Below are 23,803 nucleotides of genomic sequence, written 5' to 3'. Positions count from 1 at the left end.
TTTTTCTTTTTTGAGATTTATGTGAAAATGAAAATGTAAAATGTAATGTAAAATGAACCACAGGACATTGAGGAAGGTGATGTGTTTGAGGAAGAGAAAACTGAGAAAGTGGATGGAGGAAAGAAAACGCAGAAAAGAAAAGAAAGAAAGCTGGTAAAAAAGAGCTGATGGTTTAGAAGATGAAGTTTAGAAGTAAAACTTTAGGCATTGCATTTCAGCATCTGCAGGGACGCAGGACGTGGGGGTGCAGAGGGAGCCGCAGCACTCCCTGATTTAAGAACCGCAGCTGTTAATTATTATTGAACATGCTAGACTATAATGATTTGAGCGAGAGAAGACTTGTGTGCTTGTTTAAGTGGGGAGTTGCTGTAGTTCTGCACTGTTAAAGTGAATGCCATCTTTTCATCAGAATAAGCCAAAATGTGCCCACTTTGGGGTGGGGTGGGGTGGGGTGGGTGACATCCTCAAACATATGCAGGTTAGGATGCAAAAAGAGAAAGCATATATGCCCCACCCCCCAACCCTCACCCCATCCCAAAAAAAGTGAAGCTTTTTGACAAAACCTAAACCAAAATGTCACTATTAATGTTTAATATGCAGCAGAAAAGCTACTGCAAATGAATAAAATGATAAAAGTCCTTTCCCTGGAAGCTCCTTCACATGTTTTATTAATGCATGTTGACAAAACAGAAACAATATCATCACATTTCTTAGAAAATCCTGTATCAGAACTCCTTCTGAATTATAATCTTCCTCAGTGGTTCCTAATCCTGGTCCTGCAGCACCCCCTGCCCTGCACTTTTCAACACTTCACACTTTAGCACTCAAAGCTCCCAACACACCCGGTACAACTACTCAGCCCTTTAACAAGCCCTTTCTGGGCTGCAGTGTGTGTACAGCAAAGAAACACTACAGTATGAAGGACAGGAATGCCTTCAGGACCAGGATGGGGAAACATTGATTCAGCCTAGCAAAATAAACAAATGAGATGATGCTCGATGCAGCTCATAAAGAAAAAAATGGTGGAAAAAGACAAATCAATCAATGAAACTGCAATACAAGAAAAGGCCAACGAAACAAGCTCATATCTTAATAAAAATATAGGCAGTGACCTGAGAAGGTTTATCAACAAAAACTGAAAAGTTTCGTCCAAATCTGGATCTTTGCATTCGTCCAGAACGTCAGTCAACACTCTTTCCAGCCTGAGGACACAAAAACACAGAATATTGCTCAAACATACAACATCACAAAAAATACATCATACATTTTTAGTTACATTCAGACACTGAATTTTTCAACATTTAAATGAAGATGTAAATCTCAAGTTCAGTGAAATGGTCATCCAAAGCAAATAGACTGCAGTATTGTGCAAAAGTCAGAGGGCATCCAGTGTTTTATTTCATTTCCAGTCAAAGTGGCCAAAGTTATTCATTTTTCAGTGTTAAAGGAAAAAAAGCAGATGCATGTATTTAGATTTACGCACATTTATTTAACAAAAAATGACACAGAAGCCTCGACCACTAAATATAGAATGTTTTCAGTATTCAGTGTGTCCACCTGCAATCCACCTGCAAAGTTCAGTCTTAGAAGTTGGTTGCACTTTCCACTCATGATCCAAGTAATCCCAAACACATTCAGTGATGAGGTCTGGACTCAGATGAGTCCATTTTACTGAGAACACCAGCAGCTTCTTGATCTTCTCAGCAGTGTGCTTGGATGCGAACATCCTCAGAAATATCTCCTTCTGCCATTTTAAAAGGCAGCTAAGGTGTGTTTGGGTAGTCGCTTGTGTGATTGTTATTGTTTCTTTGAAGGGAAACATTGCCCCCTTTGTTAACAGCTTTCTTTGGAAGGACAGCTGTAAGTTGTTGGTTACAAGACTGGAAGGGTGATAGTAGGTGGTAGTATAAAAATGGACAAGTTAAAACAGAAAAGTAGCATTACTGAGTATGCAGAAAAAAGAACATAAAAATATGTTGTTTTCACCGCTGCTAGTCGCCCAACAAAGCCTGAACTAATCATTTAAAAGTTTTTTTCAGACCACCTCATACGTCTTTATGTATTAACGTCACACATACAGGCTAAAATTTTGACTGAGCTGTCTTTAAATACTCTTGAGACACAAAAGTCAGATTCATCCACTTGAGGGGGTCCGAAGCACAACCATCACTGCAAAACTGTTCCTTTGCATGTTGCTTGCAATTGAGTCACTCTATGGAAACACCCATTTTTATATCCCTATCATATACAGATATGTTACACTCAAAAAACATGTTAGGATTATTCTTTCTATTTTAAATTAAAACAATGTTATTTTAACAATTACACCTTCTTGAGCCTCAGTTCAGCAATATTGGCTTTTAATCAGTTATACAGAATTCCAAGCACCACAAAAGTGCTCTTCCTCACAGTCATGTGTAAAGGCTGAGGCCCTATTTTGAGGTAAAAAAGTTTTTCTGCTGTTTTAACCGCAATAATCTATACATGAAATGAAATACATGAAATATATGATTTCCATGATGTAAAGAAAACAAATGCCAAACAAATATAATCAAATATATAATGAAACCTGTGGTCCCTAGGAGTCGTGTCACTGGTGTTACTGCGCAAACAAATAAATAAAAAATTTGCTCATGGTAAGTCCACTCCCTCTTTTCAGTTATCAGAAATTCCCTCACTTAGCTCATGATTTCATATGAAGCTTTTAGCTGAAGTCACTGGTGTGACCTACTTTATTCTTAGCTAATTGTAAAAAAAAAAATAGAGCACAAATGGATTAAATGATGTAATTTACTGGATGTTCCAAGATTGACCACATATTTCCACCAGAGAGGTCTGCAAAACCCCAAAACTTACAAAGTGTTGCTTTAAATACTAATACATTTGGTATACTAAGTTTTGGTGGCTTTCGTTTTCGGTTTATTTTCCTGATACTGAAAAATGAAAAGCTGGTGCTCTGTGGCCATTTGACTTCAACTTGAATAAATGAAAGTCAAAAGAATTTGGTGATAAAGTATTTTTGTGAAACAGAAATACATTACTTACTGAAACAAAGGACTGTGTATATAATAGTAATACATAATAACTGATCACTTCCCTCATATTAGTTAGAGCTAAAGGGTGATATTGTCCAAAATATATGAAGCATGATAATGAAATAACCCATGTTTTTAAAGCACACATACATACACAACCCTGACTCTCAGTTTAGTTATACAGGATGCTGGCCGCAAAGATGGACACAAAGCAGTGTGCTCCCCATGAACACGCATACGTGCTTAGAGGAAGGAACAAACCACTTCCATAAACTTCACAGGACAGATGTGGCAAATCAAGACACACTGTTATGAGTGTTGGATGCCAATACAATCACATTCTGAACACACACACATACAAACAGTCTGACCTTAACAGACCATGACCTCTGAATAATTCTGAATAAACTGAACAGCACATATATAGAAGGGCATACATCCTTTTTAGGCATGCCCTGTTGCTGGATGACAGAAGATAAACCGTTTCTCAACTTTCATGCTGACCATCAAAGACTTAGGGGGTCATAGGGTTGTCTAAGCATTCAAAAGGAAGAGAAGACGAGATAAACAGGGTTGTGCAATCAAAGCAAGGCATGTTCAAACCGTCCAAAGTCTGGTGCACTGGACAACGCATGCTCTTTGAAAATATTTAAAGAGTACATATTCTACATTGTTCTTGTATTTAATCCCCCCTCCCCCCGGCATCCACTTAAAGTGGAATTCCACTGATTATCTGTATAATTCAATAATCATAAAGATCAAAATCAGAAAGTTTGATGTGAAGTGTTTCGTTCTGCAAAATGTGGTCAGAATTGTACAGTGGTGGTGATGGGAGGGGGCTGGAAACTTAGGATGGTAGGCTAGCTAACAGGCTAAAACATAGCCAACAGCTTAAACAACTCCATCATTAATATCACAGGCTTAAATTAAAGTACTTACAGTATGATTAACTGTAAAATGGCAGTATAAAAGTCTAAAATATGTCATCTCAATGGATTATACGCTTCAAATGTTCCAGTTGGAAGGAGCGCCAAACCCAGGCTGAATACCAAGTGGCTCCATGATCTCTAAACAGTGTGCTGTTTAGAAATTCTAGCCTCTGCTGCCAAATAGTGCATCATTTATTGAGTATGGATGTGGCTGAATCCGAAATGACCATTTCTCAGCCATATTTTGCACTGTCGGGCTGCAGGATCCAGTATTTAAATTATTACGTAGTGCACTATGTAGGGAGCAGGGAGCTGTGTGAAATTCAGTTTCAGCGTAAGAAGAGGGAGCCGCTAGATTGGCACTAAATACGACTTGCAGCGGTAATTTAGTGACCAAAAAGCACTTATAAAGCATTTTCATGCTGTGTTGTCATATTTTTATATTTATACAGTTAAAAAGCATTGAAGTGCGACTGAACATTCTCCTCATTTGGTCCATGGTTGCTTTGCAACAATACTGTACTCTAAAGGAACTACATTTCTTCATGGAATACTTGTTTATTTTGGTTATTATAAATAATATGTTATTTTCTGAAAAAGCCACAAGAGGCTGTGTGTGGGGAAGGGCCTCTTGTGGCTTATTACATTAATATATACTCAAGTCATACAAGACTCACATTCACTTTTCACTTACTGTGTATGTGGATGGGGAGCTCCAGGCTCGACTCCTTCCACCCTGAGCAGATAGAACACAGTGGCTGGACCTTTGAGACGGTGGATTTTGAGAGAACACTCTGGAAGGCTGGGTTTGCGAGCAGGAACTTTGAGTGGATGGAGATAAAGGGTAGAATGTTTTTGTAAGACTCTGAGCTCTCCGAGAGACAGCCAAGGCAAAAAGAGACATGGGGGCTGGAGAAGGAACATCAACAGTGGGGCTGAGTTTAGAGTTAGGAGAGGTGTCTAGGTCTGAATGTCCAGATAAAGTAGGAGATGCAGGCACTGAGCTGGGCTGGTAATTACTGCAGGGGGACTTTGGATCAGGCTTAGTTTGGGAAAGAGATTGGAAACAATGAAGTGGTTGGTAAGTGAGAGACACTTGTGTTGCATCAAAATCAAGTTTAGAATCTGGGGAATGAAGGTCAGAAGAACGGTTTTCATCCCAGTAAATGTCAGAGAGATGAGCAGTGTCAGCCATAGGCTTATGGTAGGTCTCATAGCTGGATGGTTCTGGACTGATGGTGGAAGCATTTGAATCTTCGTCGTCCTCCTCTCTTACTGTCTTGAATCCCAATTTTCCCTTTCTTTCCTGCTGATTGTTTCTCTCAATCTCTTCCTCTTCCCAATAAAGAGGAAGTTGCGGTGGTGGTGGAAAACCGTTCTCTACATCGTCTCCTCCATCCTGTGTTATTGCATAACTCAGCACTTCTTCAGATTCATTCATCCATCTGTCTAACTTCACCGCTTTCCTGTCAACAGTGTCACCTTGAAATCTTCTTCTCCTCGCTCTATACTCCTTCACCCAATCCTTCTCTTCTTCCACTTCATCTTCCATCTCCCATCTCTCCCTTTCAGAGTGTTTCTCAATATCTCTATTCATCTCAAACTTGTCAAACACTTTCTCTGCTGGCCTTGGAATGCCCAGCCCTCCATCTCTTTCCTCTCGATTTTCACTTTTGCCATATTTTTTTCCCAGAATCATCATCTCATCCTCACACAGCTCAGCATTCCCAATCTCTTTTGGTGCCAAAGTCTCCACATTCTCTCCATGTTTAGGAATGCTCTCTAGAATCTCTGTCCTTCCATCACTCTGCTCCAAAGAGGCTAAAGCCTCCAGGGTGACGAGAACCTCATATTGCCTCAAGATTGGCTGTCTTCTCTGTGGTACCACGGTGAAGGTAGTGAGACCCTCTCTCAAAGAGCAGTTCCTCCATTGCAAGCCACCAGGGGGCCCTATGGGATTGGAGTCCTGACTGCTGGCTGGAGAGCCAGGCACCGACTGAGAGTTTGAAGAACTGTTCGCTGCTGGAGGTAAATATGTGACAGAACTGGAGAGAAGAGAAATTGAAAAAGCACAACCAGTCAAAAGCAAGTCAGCATGAGAACAATCTAATCATCCAACTAGTTCAATAAGGTGGCTACTCAATTTCCTGAACCTCAGATTTCTTGTTTTGTACAGTGAGTTGTTGGTTTTTCTCCTATCTTCACTCATTGGCCATTTTATCAGAAACACCTACCATATAGGTGTGCTTTGTAGGTTTGCAATTACTGACTGTACAGGTGCTAAGCACAACCATCATTGCTAGCCAACCTCTGCACCCATCATTAGTGGGGGAAAAACACCCTAGGACCACCACTGACCAAAATATTTGGTGGTTGTTCAATCTTAGCATTGCAGTTGCAATAGTGCTTCTGTGATTTTAACACAGCTGGGTTGAGAACAGTCCAGCAGTCAAAACCATCTAGCCTACGGTGAAGGGATACTGAAGAGGAATAGCATGACTAACAACTTGTACATTGAAAAATCTACAGTTGGCCTACAAGGTGTTGCTACAAATAGAAATCTCACCAATACTAAAACCTTGAGTATCGGCATATCTGATATTTCTTCTTTAAAACCTGTTAAGCTTTCAAAATGAGCTGTTTTTAATTGAAGTAAGTCATCATGCTCCAAGTACTCAAGCTCTCTAGCGCACCTTCTCACCATTTACACATATAAATACATTGCACTACAAGACACTGGTACTATGTGCCACATCAGGCTACATTTATGACAGAATTGGATCAAATTCATCCTTATAATAATATGTTCAATCCAGCATTGTCCAATACTGATCTGCAATCTCTACCAACATGGCAAGCATCTAATAAAGCAGTCAGAAAGGCCTAGCTTTTTCAATACATATGGCATTTAATTAAAATGATTGAAACTGTGATTTAATAACTTTGAGCTTAAACTGAAAGTCAAAAGGGCCAAAGGAATGAAAAATCAATTAAAATACCTGTCAGACGAGAGCTCTCCCTGTTCTTTTGTCTTCATTACATCCATGAATTCAGACAGGATCTCTGTCATTAAAGAGGTTGATTGGCTGGGCAAACAGGCTGTAAAATCACTGTCCTGGTTGTAACAGTTGCTGCTCAAGTGTGATGGTACATCAGCCTCCTCTTGAGCTTCTTCTATTGAGGCGAGGTTTAGTGAGGCTTCTACACAGGACCACTCTGATTAAAAAAAGAAGACACCATTTCCGACCTTGCACTACCTATTTTGCCTACTTTCTTTACGTTTTTAATTATTTCATGAGTAATGTTGAGTAAACTATTAGAAAAATAAATGTGACAAGTTTATTTGGGGAAATGCCATAAAAGAACTACTTTCGGTTCCCTAAAAACCTTTTCATACATGGTTCTTTAGAGAATTTTGTAAATGCAGTGTATGAATCCTGTTAAAAGAAAAAACTCCACATAGAGTAGAGTAAAATTTCTAGTAAAACTCAAATTAACCTTTTGGAAGGTGTAAAATCTTGAATTCTTTAAGGAATCAAAAGTGGTTCTTCTATGGTGCAACAATATATGTTCACAAAACACTGGTATAAAGAAGTAAAAAGCTGCATAACCTTGTAAACTTAGCATTTTATTAAAATATGGCTTGATGTTAAAGATGGACAAGCTTTAAAATTGACAAGAAAAGCATCACATAACAGTTTAAAAAGGAAAGAATTAACTGACAAACAGATAAAGCCAAGATAAACAGCACAAGAAGAGACCACATTTAATGACGACAAAATGATTAAATTAGCACATGACTTTAGAAAAGAAAAAAAAACATCTTCTAAGAAAAAGAAACTTGTGGAAAAGTGTGGAAAAATATCCCAGTAGATTTCTTTATTTAATAAAAATAACCCTGAAAGCAAGCCTTACGAAGAAAGAAAAAAAAATACAGGCAAAGAGTGGACACACTAACTACTAAAATATTTATACACATACATATTCAATAGTTGAGGAGTCTGAGTAATTTTCTGTTAAAGATGTTTTGCTTTTTATGACGCTGAATAATGAACAACTTATACTTAAACATTTTGACTGGAAATTCAGTAAACAAAAAAACTGACTTTTGCACTATACTGTATTTCATGTTGAATTAATGGACTATAAGCAAAAGGACTTAATCATTTAATTCATCTTCAAACCACAATGTCAATTATTCACTGATCAGAAGCATGTCACCACTTAAAGCTGCACTATGCACGATTTTTTTGCTTTTAATTGAAAGAACTAGCATTACAAGCGCAAGAAAAAAAGTCTGAAATAGTAATTAAAAAGTCAAAGACGTCAGGAGTTTTTGGGACCACGTCATATTCTTTTACATATTAATGTCCCATTTACAGGCTCGAAAAGAAGCTCTGCCTCTGTGTTTCGGTCTCTAATACAAAATCAACATGATACTGATGAAGATATGATGATAATAGTAGATAATTCACTCATCCTCTGAAGACACGTATTTCACCAAGTTTTACTGAGTTCTCTTTGAATTCTCTGTCAATGCATTCGCAATAATCAAATTGATCAGCTCAGAGAAGGGGTCAGAAACACAACTGATGCTATAAAATGTTCTTCACATTGCATGCAATGACATATTTCTACCAGAGAGGTCCAAATCCCTAAAACTTACACAGTGCAGCTTTAATCAGCTGTTACCAAAGTTGCTTAAAAAGGGAGATTTTTTTTATATTAAGGCACCAATGATACATAGAGGCACATGCCTCACAAAGCTCCAAGTGCTTGAAATCACTCAATTAAAACAGAATTAAAACTAAAAGCTATTTCATGGTTGAAGCAGGCTGTCTTTGAACAAACCTCTCATTAAATCTATTAAATGATTAAAATGCATATCAAATTCACAATACATTGCTGAAACTGTATGCAGCTTTGCAATAAAACCTTATAGCAACATAACACAGTTGGTCAGAGGCCATATGAACCCATAAAATCTTGATTATTTCCTTGCGTAGCATAACAAGTGCTCAGTGTGACCTGATCTGGTAACTGCATCTATAATTTGACACTTCGCACCAAGGACAGACATTGACATTGACATACAAATGACAGATTGGTGATAAGGCTGACAAACGTGGACAAGAGGATAAGAAGGAGATCTGCCCATCACCAGTGAGCAGGACAGCAAGAGAGGAGTATGAGTAGACAAGAGGAAGAGAGAAGGCACATGGTCTCCTAAGCACCCCCTCCTTGTAGGACTGCATCTGAACAAAAGCAGAGAGGCAGGCCAGTGCTTACTGCAAACATTCAACTTGCAGGTTACTATCAGGCTGAAATTTTAACTGGCTTCTGATTAAAACAGACTTCATTCAACTCAACACTTTGCTTCCTTTCCACAAATTCATCTTCATAGCTTTATTATATAATCTGGCAAACTCCTTCAAAGCAACAGGCAACATCATAACATATACAGTATGTAGTGCTATTAATGTCATGCCGTTTGAAAAGCATATCGCCGCTGTCAGAAGAAAACCTTGTCTCTCCATTTTTGATGTTTTTCAGTTTTTGACCATTTGAAATGGCCTGTTACTCTTTACATTGTATGCAAATTTCACAATGAACGGACTAAAAGAAACGACCCAAAATGACTTGGAAAAAATTCTAGTTCTGGTGGCTTACATTAAAAGTAAAGCAGGTTTTTTTCCTTCTCCTGTAAAGTTACTATTTTGGAGACACAAGGTTTTCATCCAAAAACAGTGATATGAAAAAGCACCATACACACATGGAGACTTACCTTTCTCATTAGAGTCTGGCATAGAGGAACTAGTGCATGGAGGAGGCGGAGCTCTTCGTTTGGTCCTTTTAAGAGATGACTCAGTGGAAGAGACACGACTAAGCACACCCTGAACCAATGCACATACAGATCAACTTAAAGATCATACACTTACTGTGTGAGATAACTGTAGCTGTAATTCATGCAGCCTTTTTAACCAAAGATTATTCAAGGCATGTGCCAATATCATTTTTTTTTAAAGAACGATAATTGCCTTACCTTTTATCATCATTAACAATAGTATCACAATATCTTTAAAGGCTTTGAATGCCATAAAGATCTCAAAGTGTTGCAGATCATTATTTTAATTATGCATAAGAAATATTTACAAGTAAATAAACACTGAATATATTAAAGTCCACAAAGTGAAGCTCACTGTGTATCATCATACAGAATTTCTTGTGGTGAGGACTGAAGTTAAGAACGCTGCTGTAAAGCATTAAGACCTGTTAGTCCATTAGAAGTCTGCTGAGTTGCATGTTAAACAAAACAGAGTTTAGTTTATTGTTCTTTCATACCTTTTTCTGCATACACAGGCAGGCAGGCTACAAAACGTTCATGTATTAGTGCTTTTGGTCATTTTTCCCACCTATTTAAGCAGCGTACAATATGAGTCTTCACTTTTTTTTTTTTTTTTTTTAAAAGAGAAAAGGGTTTCTCCCTCTGCCCCCCCACCTTCTGCTGTGTTGTGGCTGTGCTTGTTGTGATTGCTTACAAGCTCCACTCAGTGGAGGGGCTATATCATATGATCAGATTGTGATAGCGCAGTGAGAGTTTGTTAAAGCAGAGGTGATCTTCCACCTAAAAATGTCTTGTAAAACTACAACTTGTTCAAATAAATTGCAGTGGCAGTATTTTAAAGTAACCTTGCCATTGCAGTATTATTAAGTATTGGAGTATCATTATTGTGCATGTCTACTGGTGAGATTTCACTCACTTAGTTTAATGCACACCCTTCTGCTGGCATCCACACACCTGTTTTCCGTTAGCTTGGTCAGTTGGCAAGGTGATGGACTGGCTAGAGTTCAGTCCGCAGGGGAAGCTCTGGGACCCCATCATGCTCGGAGGCTGCGGTGCCCGTCTCTTCTTGGACATATCGGCGGATGGAGTGGATGTGGGTGAATTTCCCTTTAGACAGCTAATATTAACCACATGGTGATTATTTATTGCTGGAGACGTAGGGGCACTGTTGGTGCTGGACACATCCTATGGAAGCCAGAGAAACAACCAACTAAAACACCTAGCAATATCATAAAATGAGAAACAAGTCTGCTGATAACTGTAGAGGGCCTAAGATAGCAAGTACTTGCTATGCAGATATAGAAAAGCACATCTGTGATATATTTACATATTAAGATAAATACTTTACTTTAAGATAAATACCAAAAAATAACATGCAAATTTCATTGTAAGATGCAGTAATTCTTATAAAATCATAGTTAGCATAGGTGATAAAGCATTTAAAAGGGCATTCCAGCACATGTGTGTGTTTATGCAAAAGCATCATTAGTACTACTGTGAATTCCCCACACTGATAAGAAAATCCACCCACATAGAGGTTAATAAATATACGTGATACAAGAATGAAAAAAATAAAGTGACGCAAAGTACTTGTAGTCCCCCCCTTCATTATACACCAGAAGAGGGTTTTCCTAGTCTTTAAACTAAATACCACTCTCAAGACTACCGAGTCACCACCAAGTAAGGCAAGTAGGCATGTTTGCAACAGATGTAACAATTATTATGTTGGTTTTTTTGGCCCTTTCAAGCAACGTACAACACTCCCTTTAAGAATATTTCTGATTGCACAAGAGGGAAAAGATATATGTCTGGTATTTTGTGTGGCATCTGAAACATCTTCATTTGTTGTGCAGACTCACATGGGGAGTATCTGATGCAGCAAGTGTGATCAGCATTAAACGATTCATCAGATTTTATGGTGAAGCTCTTCTATAAAGCTTAGCCTCATTACTTGATAAACAAACAGAACACATTAATACAGAAAACCTCTTCTGACAAACCTCTTCAGCTGTTTTCTTGTTTCTCCTGAACAAGCTGAGAAATCCTTTGTTCTCTTTCTCTTTCTGGTGTTTCTCCCTGATCACCATCTTCTTCACCTCGCATACTGAACAAACAAGCAGAAGCAAACCAGCAAATGAGCTCTTAAAGTCATTTGTACAGTGTAATCTGTCAGTAACCCTGCAGTAACTTTTTTTGGTTGGTCTGTACAACAGCACGAGATGTGAAAGGCAACTGACTATGAAGTTAAATTGCAAAATGCCTTTTATTTGTGGACATCAGATAAACTGGCTATTTATGCGTTAATGTGTCTATTAAGTAAGTGGACAGTTGGCTGCTCAGCTGTTTCTTGGCCAGCTGTGTGTTGAATCATTCTTTCATGTAGAAACAAGATAAGAAACAAGTCCCAGATGTGCACTACTGATAAGCCCCAAGAACAAAAAGCCCAGGCAACAGTTTTCTAAAAATGTACAGAGAGCTGGGATTGTTAAAAGTCTGCAGAGTTCAGACAAATGTTCTGGACAGACAAGACAAAAATCAATAGGAGCATAATATTGAATTCTGTGTGTGTGTGTAAGCGTTAAATTCTACAGGGGTAGGGAGAACCTTCACATCTAGACTACTGTAATGCATTATTCACAGGAGTACCTAAAACCACCACAGACAACTCAGAACTCATTCAGCAGGAAATAGACCAAAACAATTTACTGAAACTAGTTTTAAGAGTTTTTCAGGGCCAAAAAGTGAAACAATCCTGTTTAAATCAATCATCCTGTTATTGAAGATAAGACTGAAGGCAAAAAGACCCCAAAACAAGTAAGAACAGAAACATGCTGAAACTGAAACATGAATTCCCCCAAGTTCATCCAAGTCCATTGTGCACTGAAGTATAAGACAAAAAAACTGTCTAGTTACTTACAGACGGACTACACTGTATCCATGGAAATGCAGCATATGAATTAGTTACTTGGCACAGAGAGCCATCTTTTTCTTTTACCTTTATGATCTGGTGTTGCTGGGTCCTTTGGGTCATTTGAATGAACTGCAACAGGATGAAAAGGCTATTAGGTGCAAAACAATACAGCACTAACATCTGGATCTGCATAGCTAAAGCCAAAACAGAATTATTACTGGTGTTGTAATATAAAAATGATCACGAACATCAAATTCATCTGAACCACTAATCTAAGAAAAAAAGACATACATCTTTACCTCTTGTGTCTTTGGCATACAGATCTCTGATGCCGTAGTCATTGAGCGTTTTGGTGAGGTCGAGGGGGTCTTCTGACTGGCTGTCTCTCAATAAGACAGTGGTGTCAGGGTCAAATTCACACTTTTCGCACACAGCAGGCATTAGCTCAGCCAGTGGTACCCTGGGGTTGACTCGCACTACAGCCTTATGGGACTTCCTGTAGTTTATCATCAAACGCACTGTGGCCTGGGGAAAACAAAAACAAAAAAACAGTTACTTTAGTGTATTACAATCTGTTGGAATGACCACATGTACCATAAGAACATTATAGAGCATGTCTGTCATTAAAGAGGCTAAACTAGCATTTATTTTGTTATTTGATGTTATGTAATACTGTGTAGTGCAGCATTGTATGCCTCAGCCTCATGATTTGATTTCATCTCATTTTCAGGTTTTTGTTTGTCAACATTCTCGTACTGCAACACCCATGATGCATTTTGCAAATATGTTAAACAGCCATTAGGAATCCCTGCAGTCTCAACCAATCCCGAGCTGTAGGCTAATAAACAGTAACAAAGCAAGCATTAGTGGAACGTTTGCCTCAGCCGTCAATTCTATGTTAATTTGGCACAAAACGGATACCAGAAAAATGTTTTTCACTCTTTTAGCCAAAGAAAAGACGTACTGATGCATAAAGAAGTCATTGTGGTTCTCCCACCTTCAAGATACAACACTCAAAGAGGGTTTTCTGAGTGTTTAAACCATAAAATACTTCTCTATATATATATATATATATATATATATATATATATATATATATATATATATATATATATATATATATATATATATATATATATACTGTCATTGTACTGCTGTAGCATGCGAGAAGGCATATTTACAACAGATGTAGTAATGATTTAAAGTTTTCATTTTGGCCAGAGCGCCCCTTTAATTAAACAACGAATCACCATATTATTTTATAAAAGCAATAAACCGCATTATGAGCTGCTGCTGAAACAGGACAGGAATGTTCAGCTGCTCATCGCTGTACACTGTTAGGTACAGTGTAAATGTTCCCTCAAAGGCACAACAGTGGTTTTAAAGCCCGATTGTCCACCTTAAATACGTTTTTACCAGGTTAAAAATACAAGTTTGTACATTTTCATAATCTAATGTTTTAAAACAGAACAATAAAATTAAAAGCCCAGACATGAGATGGGGTGTGTGGAGTCAATACAACTTAGAAAATGTAATTTCATGTTCCCTGACTAAAGGTACTGAGATGTACTCTTAAGGGGACCACCCCAGTGACGAGAGGGGCACTGCCCCAGAAACAGTTTACTACCTTTATTTCTGAGAGTGCAATTTCATTAACTTTTTAACTTTATCAAATTATTTATAAAGTACGTTTGCTCATTAAAAGTAGTGTCAACACCACAATGATGCTAGTTTTTGTTAACACCTCTACGCATTCGTATTTAGAGGTTGTATTTAGCACCAAGCTAATGCTGTTGAACATTCCACTTCCCACGTGTCACACTATGCAAGAATTTAAAAATTGGCTTCTGGACCCAAACAGTGCATAACAGCCAACAAATAGTCATTCAGAATTCAGCCACATCCATACTGGACAAACAGCGCATGATTTGGGTGTAGATAGAGATAGCATGCTGCTTAGGGCAAGAGTGAGGAAATAAGGACCAGAGTCCAGCACCGCTTGGTGATTTTCCGGCTCTAGCACACAAACTAAGCCTGGTACTTAGCTGAAGAGTTGAATCAGGTGTGCCTGAGCAGGAACATCCCCTGTGCAGAATCGGAGTTGCCCACCTCTAATTTCGGGAGCACCAAGCTGTTTGAGATTCAGCCTGGGTTTAATGTTGCTTAAGGCAGATCTGACGAAAACATGGACATCTGAAGCATGTAAGACATTTAAGTGTCTTTTATAGTGAAGTTTTACAGTGAACCATACAATAAAAACTTTAAATATAAGTCTGTGATATTAATGAAGGAGCTGTTTAGCCTGTAGGTGTGCTGATCGACCTAATTCTAGTTAAGAAAATAAGTTGCCAGCCTCTCAGTTTAAACCAACCTGGGTTTTTACTTCATCTGTACACTTGTTGGTCCATGCAAGCAGCATTAAAGTGAAATGTTATTCCATAAACAGCCCAAGGATAGTTTATGATTTGGTGTCGTAAGACAGAATTCAGCTGCTGTTAGGCCATCATAGACGTGCATGTATTGAGTATTTTACAGTGGCTTTGAACACGGCTCAGCCAATCAGATTTTATGACTGGAACTATTAGTTACAGTATATAAACATTAGCAACAGCTAATTAACTTTTTGGAGAAATTCCTGCAGCCTTACTAGGCAGACATGTCCCTAGAACATCTGAGGTGGAGAAGTCTATTTTAATTTGTCTTACCACAGGCATATTAGAAGCTCTTCTGTTATTGTCATCACTTCCTTTAGGTTTAAGCACAACCCGCTCAGCTTCCAGAGAGCCAATCAGAGAGTTTGGTTTGAACTTAATCTGGTTCTGATTGGTGGAGATAAGCTCAATGATGTGGTCCGATGGGTTCAGGTGGTACTGTGCACACAGAGTGACCAGCAAGTCCATCACTGGTTTGCTGTAGAATACACACACACACACACACACACACACACACACACACACACACAGGTCAAATAGACACTATCACAGTTATGCATTCCATTTAAGTTACTGATTCATTTACATGTTCTCCCTCTGTGTCCACTTCCCTCACCTGCCATGCACCGTAACTGCTCTCTCCTGTTCTCCTGGAAGCTGCACAGCCAGGGTCAGATCCCTTTCAATCAGCTCCTCCTGCTCCATGTGTGTGTGTGTCCAAGCGTTTCAGACTGAGTCAGTATTCAAGGAAGAGTATTCTGGAATTTCCGCCGTTTGTGTCCTATTAGAGCCAAAATTAAATAATGTTATTTATATACAGGTCACCTCACAGTCAGGAAATGATAAGGCTGGCATACCAAAGGTCAAGAATCTATTTGAACAGTCAACTAACTTTAATTACTGGAGCAATCTTTCATTTTACGTTTCTACAACCTCACTTCTATCAGATTCAACAATCAAAGAAACTCTGCTCCTCCTCCATTCCAGCACTGGGAAGTTCTCCCCTGGAGTCTGACTCACTGTGACTTTGCTAACACTGAGCAGTGGAATGTAAGACATGTTCTGTCAATGTTGCACACACATTGCATGCAAGAGCCCAGAGGTGGGCAGCTTCAGCATTTTATTTTAGGCCAAAGGGAATCTGAAGAGACGACTGTGGCAGACAAACTTGAGTTATACTGGTAAATGCTGAATGTACTGCTATTCCAAAGGGGAAGTTACATCTCAGTCCTTCAGATGTAAACAAAGTCAGCCAGAGTCGTCAGATGTGAAATGGCGCACTGCAGATAAACTTACTACCTCATTTCTTTACAGTGGTTATGATAGGAACCAGGGGTCATGATGTCTACAACAAAAATACAACCATTTTATTTATTAGCCAAAACCTTCTGAGTTTTTAAAAGTAATGTTGACAAAGGTGAAACAGTGGTAAGGTTTATTTGGGGACTCTTTTGCCTCACAGTGCCCTGCATGTACCTCTCCACGAAGAACAGAATTAAAAAAAATGTGTCTCAAAAGCACTTTAAAACAAGGTCTCATGCATGTGATAAGTAAAATTTCATATAATAGCATTCTTTGAGGCAGCTTTTAGACGCAGTAAAAACCTCAGACGTGTGGTTCTCATGAAAACCACTGAATTCTAACTTGTTAAGTTTCCCTATAATGGCACATTTCACATCAAACCACTCTGAAAGACTATGTTTACTTTTTAGCAGCTGAATTATGCAGAAAATCAGTGAAATTTTTTAAAACTTTAGTCCTAAAATCACTGGAGTAACACAATTTTTACTTGAGGATGTTTCAGAACTTCAGAGGAGAATTACTAACTCTGTAATGTGTTCTTGGTTTCTCAAACACTAGGGGGCGCTCCCAGTCCAATCCAAAATGAATGACTTAATGTGGAGCATTTGTGCAAAATCATAGTTTATTTTGATATAAAACATTTTAATATAAAAAGCTGCTCCACTTGCCAACCAATGAGCCCTCAGTAGCAGTAATGCGATCAGCCTGCTGCCCAGAACCAATTTGCTGTAGAAAAAAGAAAATATGCATGTAGCTTTTCTCTGTTTTTGAGTGAAATGCATACGTTTGCTTTCTAAAATGAAATAAAAGTTCTGGGCAAGTGATTAGAAACTATTTTAACTTCATTTTTAGCCGTTTAACTCAATTCACCCCATTCATCGAGGACTCGCTCGTGGGCGCCCCCTGGCGTTTTGCAGCCACGTTTTTGATGTAACCGGGGAAATATGAGAGCAGGCTCCTCCGGCTCTGGTCGTACAAACACAACTTTGAAGCAGTGACGGCATTTCAGTCCATCCCACATCTACATATACGAGGCACCTGACAGGGTGAGTATTGTTTAATTAAGGTGTGGCCACATATTACTATATCGAGGCCAAGTTACGTTTCTCGTAACTCGTGGCCTCAAAATAATCACAGCTTATTAAAAAATAGTCATCATTTCACTTCAGGTGCTCCGGAGATATGGGCTCTGTGGCGTGACTGATTTTCAGCCCCTGTGTATTTGTGTGAGGTAACGTTAGCGCTCTCCCCCGCAAGAGTCGACCACCTGAGACCCTGAAGTGTTAAAAGGCTGCTAACACATCTGTTAAAGGGTGGGTGGGTGTTTAGGTCAGCATTATCACAGCTGCACGTTATTTTCCAAAGCAGCGGAGCGGCGCGAGGTCACGGGCCGCCGGACACAAACCGCTCACGCCCGCTCTGCACTGAGCATGCGCAGCACGCACCTGGCGCTAAGCTAGCGGGAAGCTGCCCTGAACTCTCAGCCAGCCGCAGGTTATGGTCACATTTATTCACAATAACGTAACCCAGTCATGCTTATAGTGATTGTTTTTCTTTTAAGCTATTTTAGAGCTTAACTGACCATAAGTGGTAAGAAATCTTGTATTTCTTCAAGTTGTCTGGCTACAATGTGGATTTATCTACCCTACATATTTACTTTCTGACCCACACGAATCGCTCAGCTACAGTTTACCCAGTTTAGCATAATATTCCATAAAACAAGTTCCTTTTAAAAAACACAAACATTTTGAATTTATTTTCATTCATGACTTTATACTGGCGCCTCCAACTAGTTTAGTCGAAGCTTTAAGAGGGCTGGTTCCATCAGCATTACAGGATTAACTAAAGCATTACCAGGTGACACACACACACACACACACACACACACACACACACACACACACACGCGTGCCCCCCTTTACGCAAAGCGTGGGAAATAACGTGAACAGGCATGCTAAACTGAGACTGAACCCAACTCTTTAAAAAACAGGAACTGCTTGCTTACCTGCCTCTTTGCTCTTCAGCAAACTGAATTTCACCATCCACAGGTCTGTCAGACAGTGTGTGGAGAGAGAGTTGTAGAAGGGGGGTTTGGGTAATCCTGCTTTGCTGGCAGCTGACAGCACCTTATGGACCTGCCCAGTCCTGTGACATCAACAAAGCTGTTTCCTGTGTGTGTTACTAGTACAGTTCTAATTCAGGGCTGTGTAGTTACCGAGCAAAAGAGCCTGAGTTAAAGGTGATATTTGCCAGTGTGTATTTCAGAACTGTTATTAAGCCAGTTGAGAAATAGTCTGTAAGAATTTAGGACCTGTTTTTAAGAGCTGCTACGTGCTTTTGAAGTTTTCTTTTTTCAGTTGGACGGTATTTGAATGACAGAAATAGCAGTTGTAAGATCTAGCAGAGAGCAGTATAGAATGCTGGCTGTATACATGCGTTTGCAATTTAAAGAGTCCATCCTACATTTATTACTGTTATTATTTTTTAATTTTTATATATATTTACATTTTTTTTTGTCTTGCTATGTGAAGCGACCTTGGGTTTGTGAAAGGCGCTATATAAATGTAAGTTATTATTATTATTATTATTATTTGATTTTTCCCCACTTCGAACTTGTGGAAGTGCCAGTACTAAAACCGGCATGACCATTTTTCCCATACCCCTTAGAAACAAATGGTCTGTTTGCTGTGCTGTGAAGACTGTTTATGTGTGTGTGTGTGTGAGAGAGAGAGAGAGAGAGAGAGAGAGAGAGAGAGAGTGAGTGAATGACCACTGTTGTGGCTGTGCTTAACTGAAAAGGCTGGCTGGCTGAAATGCTCCACATGATTTCAGTGTGAACATGTCAATTTGGTGGATATGTGTAAATGAGTCGGTACTTGTGACATCACAAAAACATGAAATTCAAACCATGCTGTTTTTGCCGCCTAGCTTCCTTATACGTACAGTATAGACTGGAGAGAGTGTAGTACATTTTGATATTTTACAACTTGCAAAAAAAACAAGGGAAGTTTGATTTTCACTGATATGGGCCCTTTAAATTAACTTAAAATGTAAATTGTAAAATGTGTATACATTTTACTGATTGCATCTTTACACATGAAGTATCCAGTTGCTCTGGATAAGAGCGTCAGCCAAAATGCCATGCCATAAATGATGGTGTTAATTGATCCAGTAGGGAAATTACCGGTCAAAATGCTCAGCTGTCAGCTTTTCAGCTTTTTGTGAGGCTCATTTGTTTATTTCATCTGACCAGAGCCAGCTGAAGATCCTCTGGTTCCCCTGGGCATTAAAGTTGTGGTGTCTCATCCCCACAAACTCTGCAAAAACTGCACTCTTCTAATCACACACAACCACCTATGGACGATTACATAAGACAAGGTATGAAACTAAAATGTACACCATTCAGTGTTTATACCTTTGTGCCGAGAAACAGCACAAGTATTTGAAACATATTCAGTGCTTAATATGTAGCATTTCACTCTTAATATTTAATATACTGACTTTTATTTAGCTGGAAGGTGCAAATCTTTTCATGATTTAACACTGAGGATAAAACAAGGAAACAAAAGAACAAATTGTTCAGCATAAAGTGTATAAGGGTCTTCATTAAAAGATATAGGCCTATATTTTGCAGGGATCTGGGGTACTTTTGGTGCCTGTGTGGTAGATTCAGCCATGCCTAATGTTGTTGTTATACAGCTGAATGAGAATTCAACCGTTCCAGCTAAGAACGCTCTTACAGGTGATGAGAGCACAAATGTGTGTTACTGTACTAGATGACGCGGAAGCTCCAGGAATATCTGGCAGCCAATCACGCGAGATTAGTAATCAGCTTACCATTAATGCCTCATCGAGTACATAGCCTATTTAAAAGAGGCTCTTATGTGGAATTTCCATTCACTGTTTTTCTTTAAACTTTTAAACCCCTAAATATGTTACTACAAGCTACAGAGAACAGGACAAATATTAGAGAGCCTATATTCTAAATTTGTCTTGTATTTTATCCTCTTATAAGGTTTGGGTGGCTTTATGTTCAGTAAAAATGATTTATGACATGACCTTTTTTTCCAACCTCTCGTTATCCTTTAGAATCACATGGGCTATTCTGTGCATTTAAGACTAATATATGTAAATAAGCTTGGTTTTGTTTGGCTGTCATGTATTGTGTCCGATTCAAAAAGCATGCCAAACTGAAACACTCCTAACTTTAGTGTGAATAGGGGGGGCTAAATTGTTTCAGTCCTATAAGGTGCATATATGTAAATGGAATGATTTTAATGACATCACAGAAACAGTGAGTTCAAAACAGGCTGTTTTTGCAGCTTAGTTTACTTAGATGGACAGTATGAACTAGGGCACGGGTCGGCAACACGCTGCTCTATTTGCATTCATAAACACTCAGCTGGTTTCCTGATACGTTAAAGTCTGTGATGAGAAACTGTCAAACAATAAAAAGCAACAAAACTGAACTTAGTTTCTCGTTTGCCAGCTTCATGTTTAAATTTTTCTGTTCCAACTTAAATGGTGCAGCTGTTACATACTGTTGTTGGGAGATGTTTTACAGGCATCTATTCCACATTTGGGAAAAGTTTCCTGCCAGACATGTGAGAAAAGCTGAGCTAAAGGTTAAAGCAGAGCAAAATAAGTCTGCGTTTTTCTTTATATTATATTTTTAGTCTTTACTAGAACATTAACACATACTGAGACATATGGATATAAAATGTTGTGTCCCAAGGTGGCTTGATTTTGGTTGGAATGACAAAATGCCTGTTCGGGTTGTTAAGTTTGGGTTGCTGACCCCTGAACTAGGGAGTAAACAGTATGTTTTGAAACTGGGACAGTACTTGTACATTACATCAAACTCTTTTATTTCAAGTAAAAAGTGAGGAAAATTTGGTTTTCCGAGAAATGGGCCTTTTATAGATATAGAAACTTGAAAGGTATGAGTGAACTAGTACATGCTAAAGACAAAGGAGGTCACATGGAGGTGAAAGATGTTTTTCCTGCAGCAATTTGCAGTTACTGTTTCTGCTGTTCTATTGTGTGCAGTAACAGAGTGATTCAGTTGCTCCAAATTCTCAGTATCAGATGAAAACACACACACACACACACACACACACACAGACACACAAATGCTATATTCATCAAACAGGTTCGCAAAGGAAATTCCACTCTGTGTGTGCATGCAGGCCAATAACATGACCTCACTTCTCCTGGTTCCAGGTTATTATGCTCCTTCAATAAGCTGTTTACTTTTCACATCCTCTGAATTGCAGGCACCCTCACATAGGAAGTGCACACTCTGTCTGTGCTTACATGTATGCATCTACATGTGCCTCTGAATGTATGTTTATGTATGTGCAGGCTGTATGTGTGCACTCTTGTAAATGTCAGTTGAGTGAGGGGGGCATTTAGCACAGCAACTCTAATGAAATATGTACCACCACATGACGGTGCTAATATGCAGAGTGAGAGTAGGTGTGCGTGTGAAAGAGAGAGAGCCTAGAGGAGCATAAGAAAAAGATGCAACACCCGTTATAATATATATTATCATAAGTTTATCAGGGGTCTTGACTAGCTCTTACTGTACTTTAGATTCTGGTCATCTCAACTGGACAGGCAGGACAATGTTTAAACATATTTTTTTTGCATGTTCACGTTGTCAATGGAATCATCCAGTTGGTAGCGTGAAAACACTAGGCTGAGATTAAGTAGGACATCAGGTAAAGTAGGACACTTAAGCGTAGTTGAACTGTGCTCTTTTTCATTCGTCAGACAGTTAATATCCTTATAAATATGATGGCTTGAGAACTTGTAGGGTGTAGTTTTGTCATTATGTAACAACCGTCTATTTGTTGATTTGACAATTAATAGAATAATATATTTAAATGACTGTCAATACCTATTTTTATTTAATATTTTTTTATCAGCTTTTGATAAGGAGCTATTTGTAATATATTTTAAACGTGGAAGCAGCATCTCTCTCAATCTCTCCAATTGTGAAACATACAAAGGGAGCCAGATCCTCTTTAAACAGATGCAGCACTCTGTGGAGAAAAACAAATGTCAACACACATCTGTGTAGAACTGTAGATAAGCACAAAAAGACCTCTAAGGTCGTGGGATCATTCTATAGTTGGGGTCATACCCTGAAACTCCAGGTTCCAAGCTGGTTTTCTCCATGACAGAATTGAATGGCGTTTTTGAAAATTGCCACTGTTGTAAACTAAAATGTTATGAACTCAGTATGTTTTTTTTTCCTATGTATGTTTTATCTCTGAATACCACTTTATCATCTGTATTGCAAGATAAGTAGCCAGAATACTAATTGCTACTTACAAGCTCAGACATCAAGACATTGAATTAACATTACAAGGCTGACACCCTAACCAAAGTACCCCCACAAAAACCAGCAAATGTAGTAGCTAAGTTGCTTTGGCTGTAACCTTCACTTTGAGTAATGAGTGTTATTATAGAATCAACCTTTACAATCAAGCCTTATTCTGTAGCTGGCACTATGCCCATATTTCATCGCCAGGTCTATGCAGAAAAATTAAGGCTGTTTTCATTCACTATCCCACTTTTGGCATCAATGTAGCATCAGCAAAGAAGGTGATGTGGAAAACATTGCACTTTAAAGGTGAATGCTCTTTTACTGAACAGGCAGCAAGGGAGAACTGTTTCTCAGTGGCTGGGATAACCAAGAGGCTGTCGTTGGGATAACAAGGAGGCAGAGTTTGGGACCTGCATCCTGCCTTCGTGCCTCTTGTTGCCGTCATTGACTTCCCCTCTCTGGTGACTGTAGTCCTCCTACTCCCCATCACTCGTGTCCCTCGCCAGTGTTTGGGCCCCTCCTTTGAGCTGGCTCTTGTGGCTCTGATCAGGTCCGAGGGACGGATGCATGGCACAGATGGTGATTGAAGAGTCAAAATATGAATATTGTTACATGTAAGCTAATGTTACTGCACACTGAATAAATGTCATTAGACTGGCATCCTCTTGCACAAACCAGTATGCTTTGCATGTGCTTTAGTGGATTTCTGTGTACAGGAGGAGGGAACTTAAAAAGAAATCAGAAAAAAAGAAACCTGTTAATATAATGCAACGTAGGTTATGCTACAGTTTTCTGTTCTTCATCTGATACTCACTTAAACACAATAGATTTTTCCTTTCTGTTTCTTGTTTTGACAAGCTCTACATGCTTAACTATGTGCGCTCAGGCTAAATCAGTACAGACTCTGCTTAATATTCTTAGTATTAAGCCTAGTTATTCCTTTAATGCGGTTGTTCTGTTTCTGCTTGACATGTGGTTAACATTGTTTTGTATTGTTTTTTCCCATTTGCTAATG

The 23,803-nt window shown here is 38.9% G+C and overlaps 1 protein-coding gene and 1 long non-coding RNA gene across 2 annotated transcripts; one reads left to right on the top strand and one right to left on the bottom strand.

The window, feature by feature from the left end:
- Positions 1-643: 643 nt before the first annotated feature.
- On the bottom strand, positions 644-18,544 carry cobll1a (cordon-bleu WH2 repeat protein-like 1a). Its single transcript, XM_017702237.2, has 11 exons — positions 18,460-18,544; positions 15,769-15,933; positions 15,426-15,630; positions 13,020-13,245; positions 12,805-12,849; positions 11,810-11,913; positions 10,764-10,994; positions 9,750-9,858; positions 6,964-7,180; positions 4,659-6,009; positions 644-1,202 (listed from the first exon to the last, which is right to left on the bottom strand). Exons 2-11 carry the CDS (start codon positions 15,855-15,857, stop codon positions 1,182-1,184), a joined length of 2,598 nt encoding a protein of 865 aa, XP_017557726.2. The 5' UTR covers positions 15,858-15,933; positions 18,460-18,544; the 3' UTR covers positions 644-1,181.
- Positions 17,823-23,465, top strand: LOC108430062. Its single transcript, XR_001858058.2, has 3 exons — positions 17,823-17,948; positions 19,708-19,832; positions 23,118-23,465. It is a non-coding gene; the product is annotated as an uncharacterized LOC108430062 (long non-coding RNA).
- Positions 23,466-23,803: the final 338 nt, after the last annotated feature.

Source organism: Pygocentrus nattereri, chromosome 30 (genome assembly GCF_015220715.1).
Source record: "Pygocentrus nattereri isolate fPygNat1 chromosome 30, fPygNat1.pri, whole genome shotgun sequence".
Taxonomy (NCBI): domain Eukaryota; kingdom Metazoa; phylum Chordata; class Actinopteri; order Characiformes; family Serrasalmidae; genus Pygocentrus; species Pygocentrus nattereri.
The sequence above is the reverse complement of the archived record's forward strand: the minus strand, read 5'-3'. Positions and strand labels throughout refer to the sequence as shown.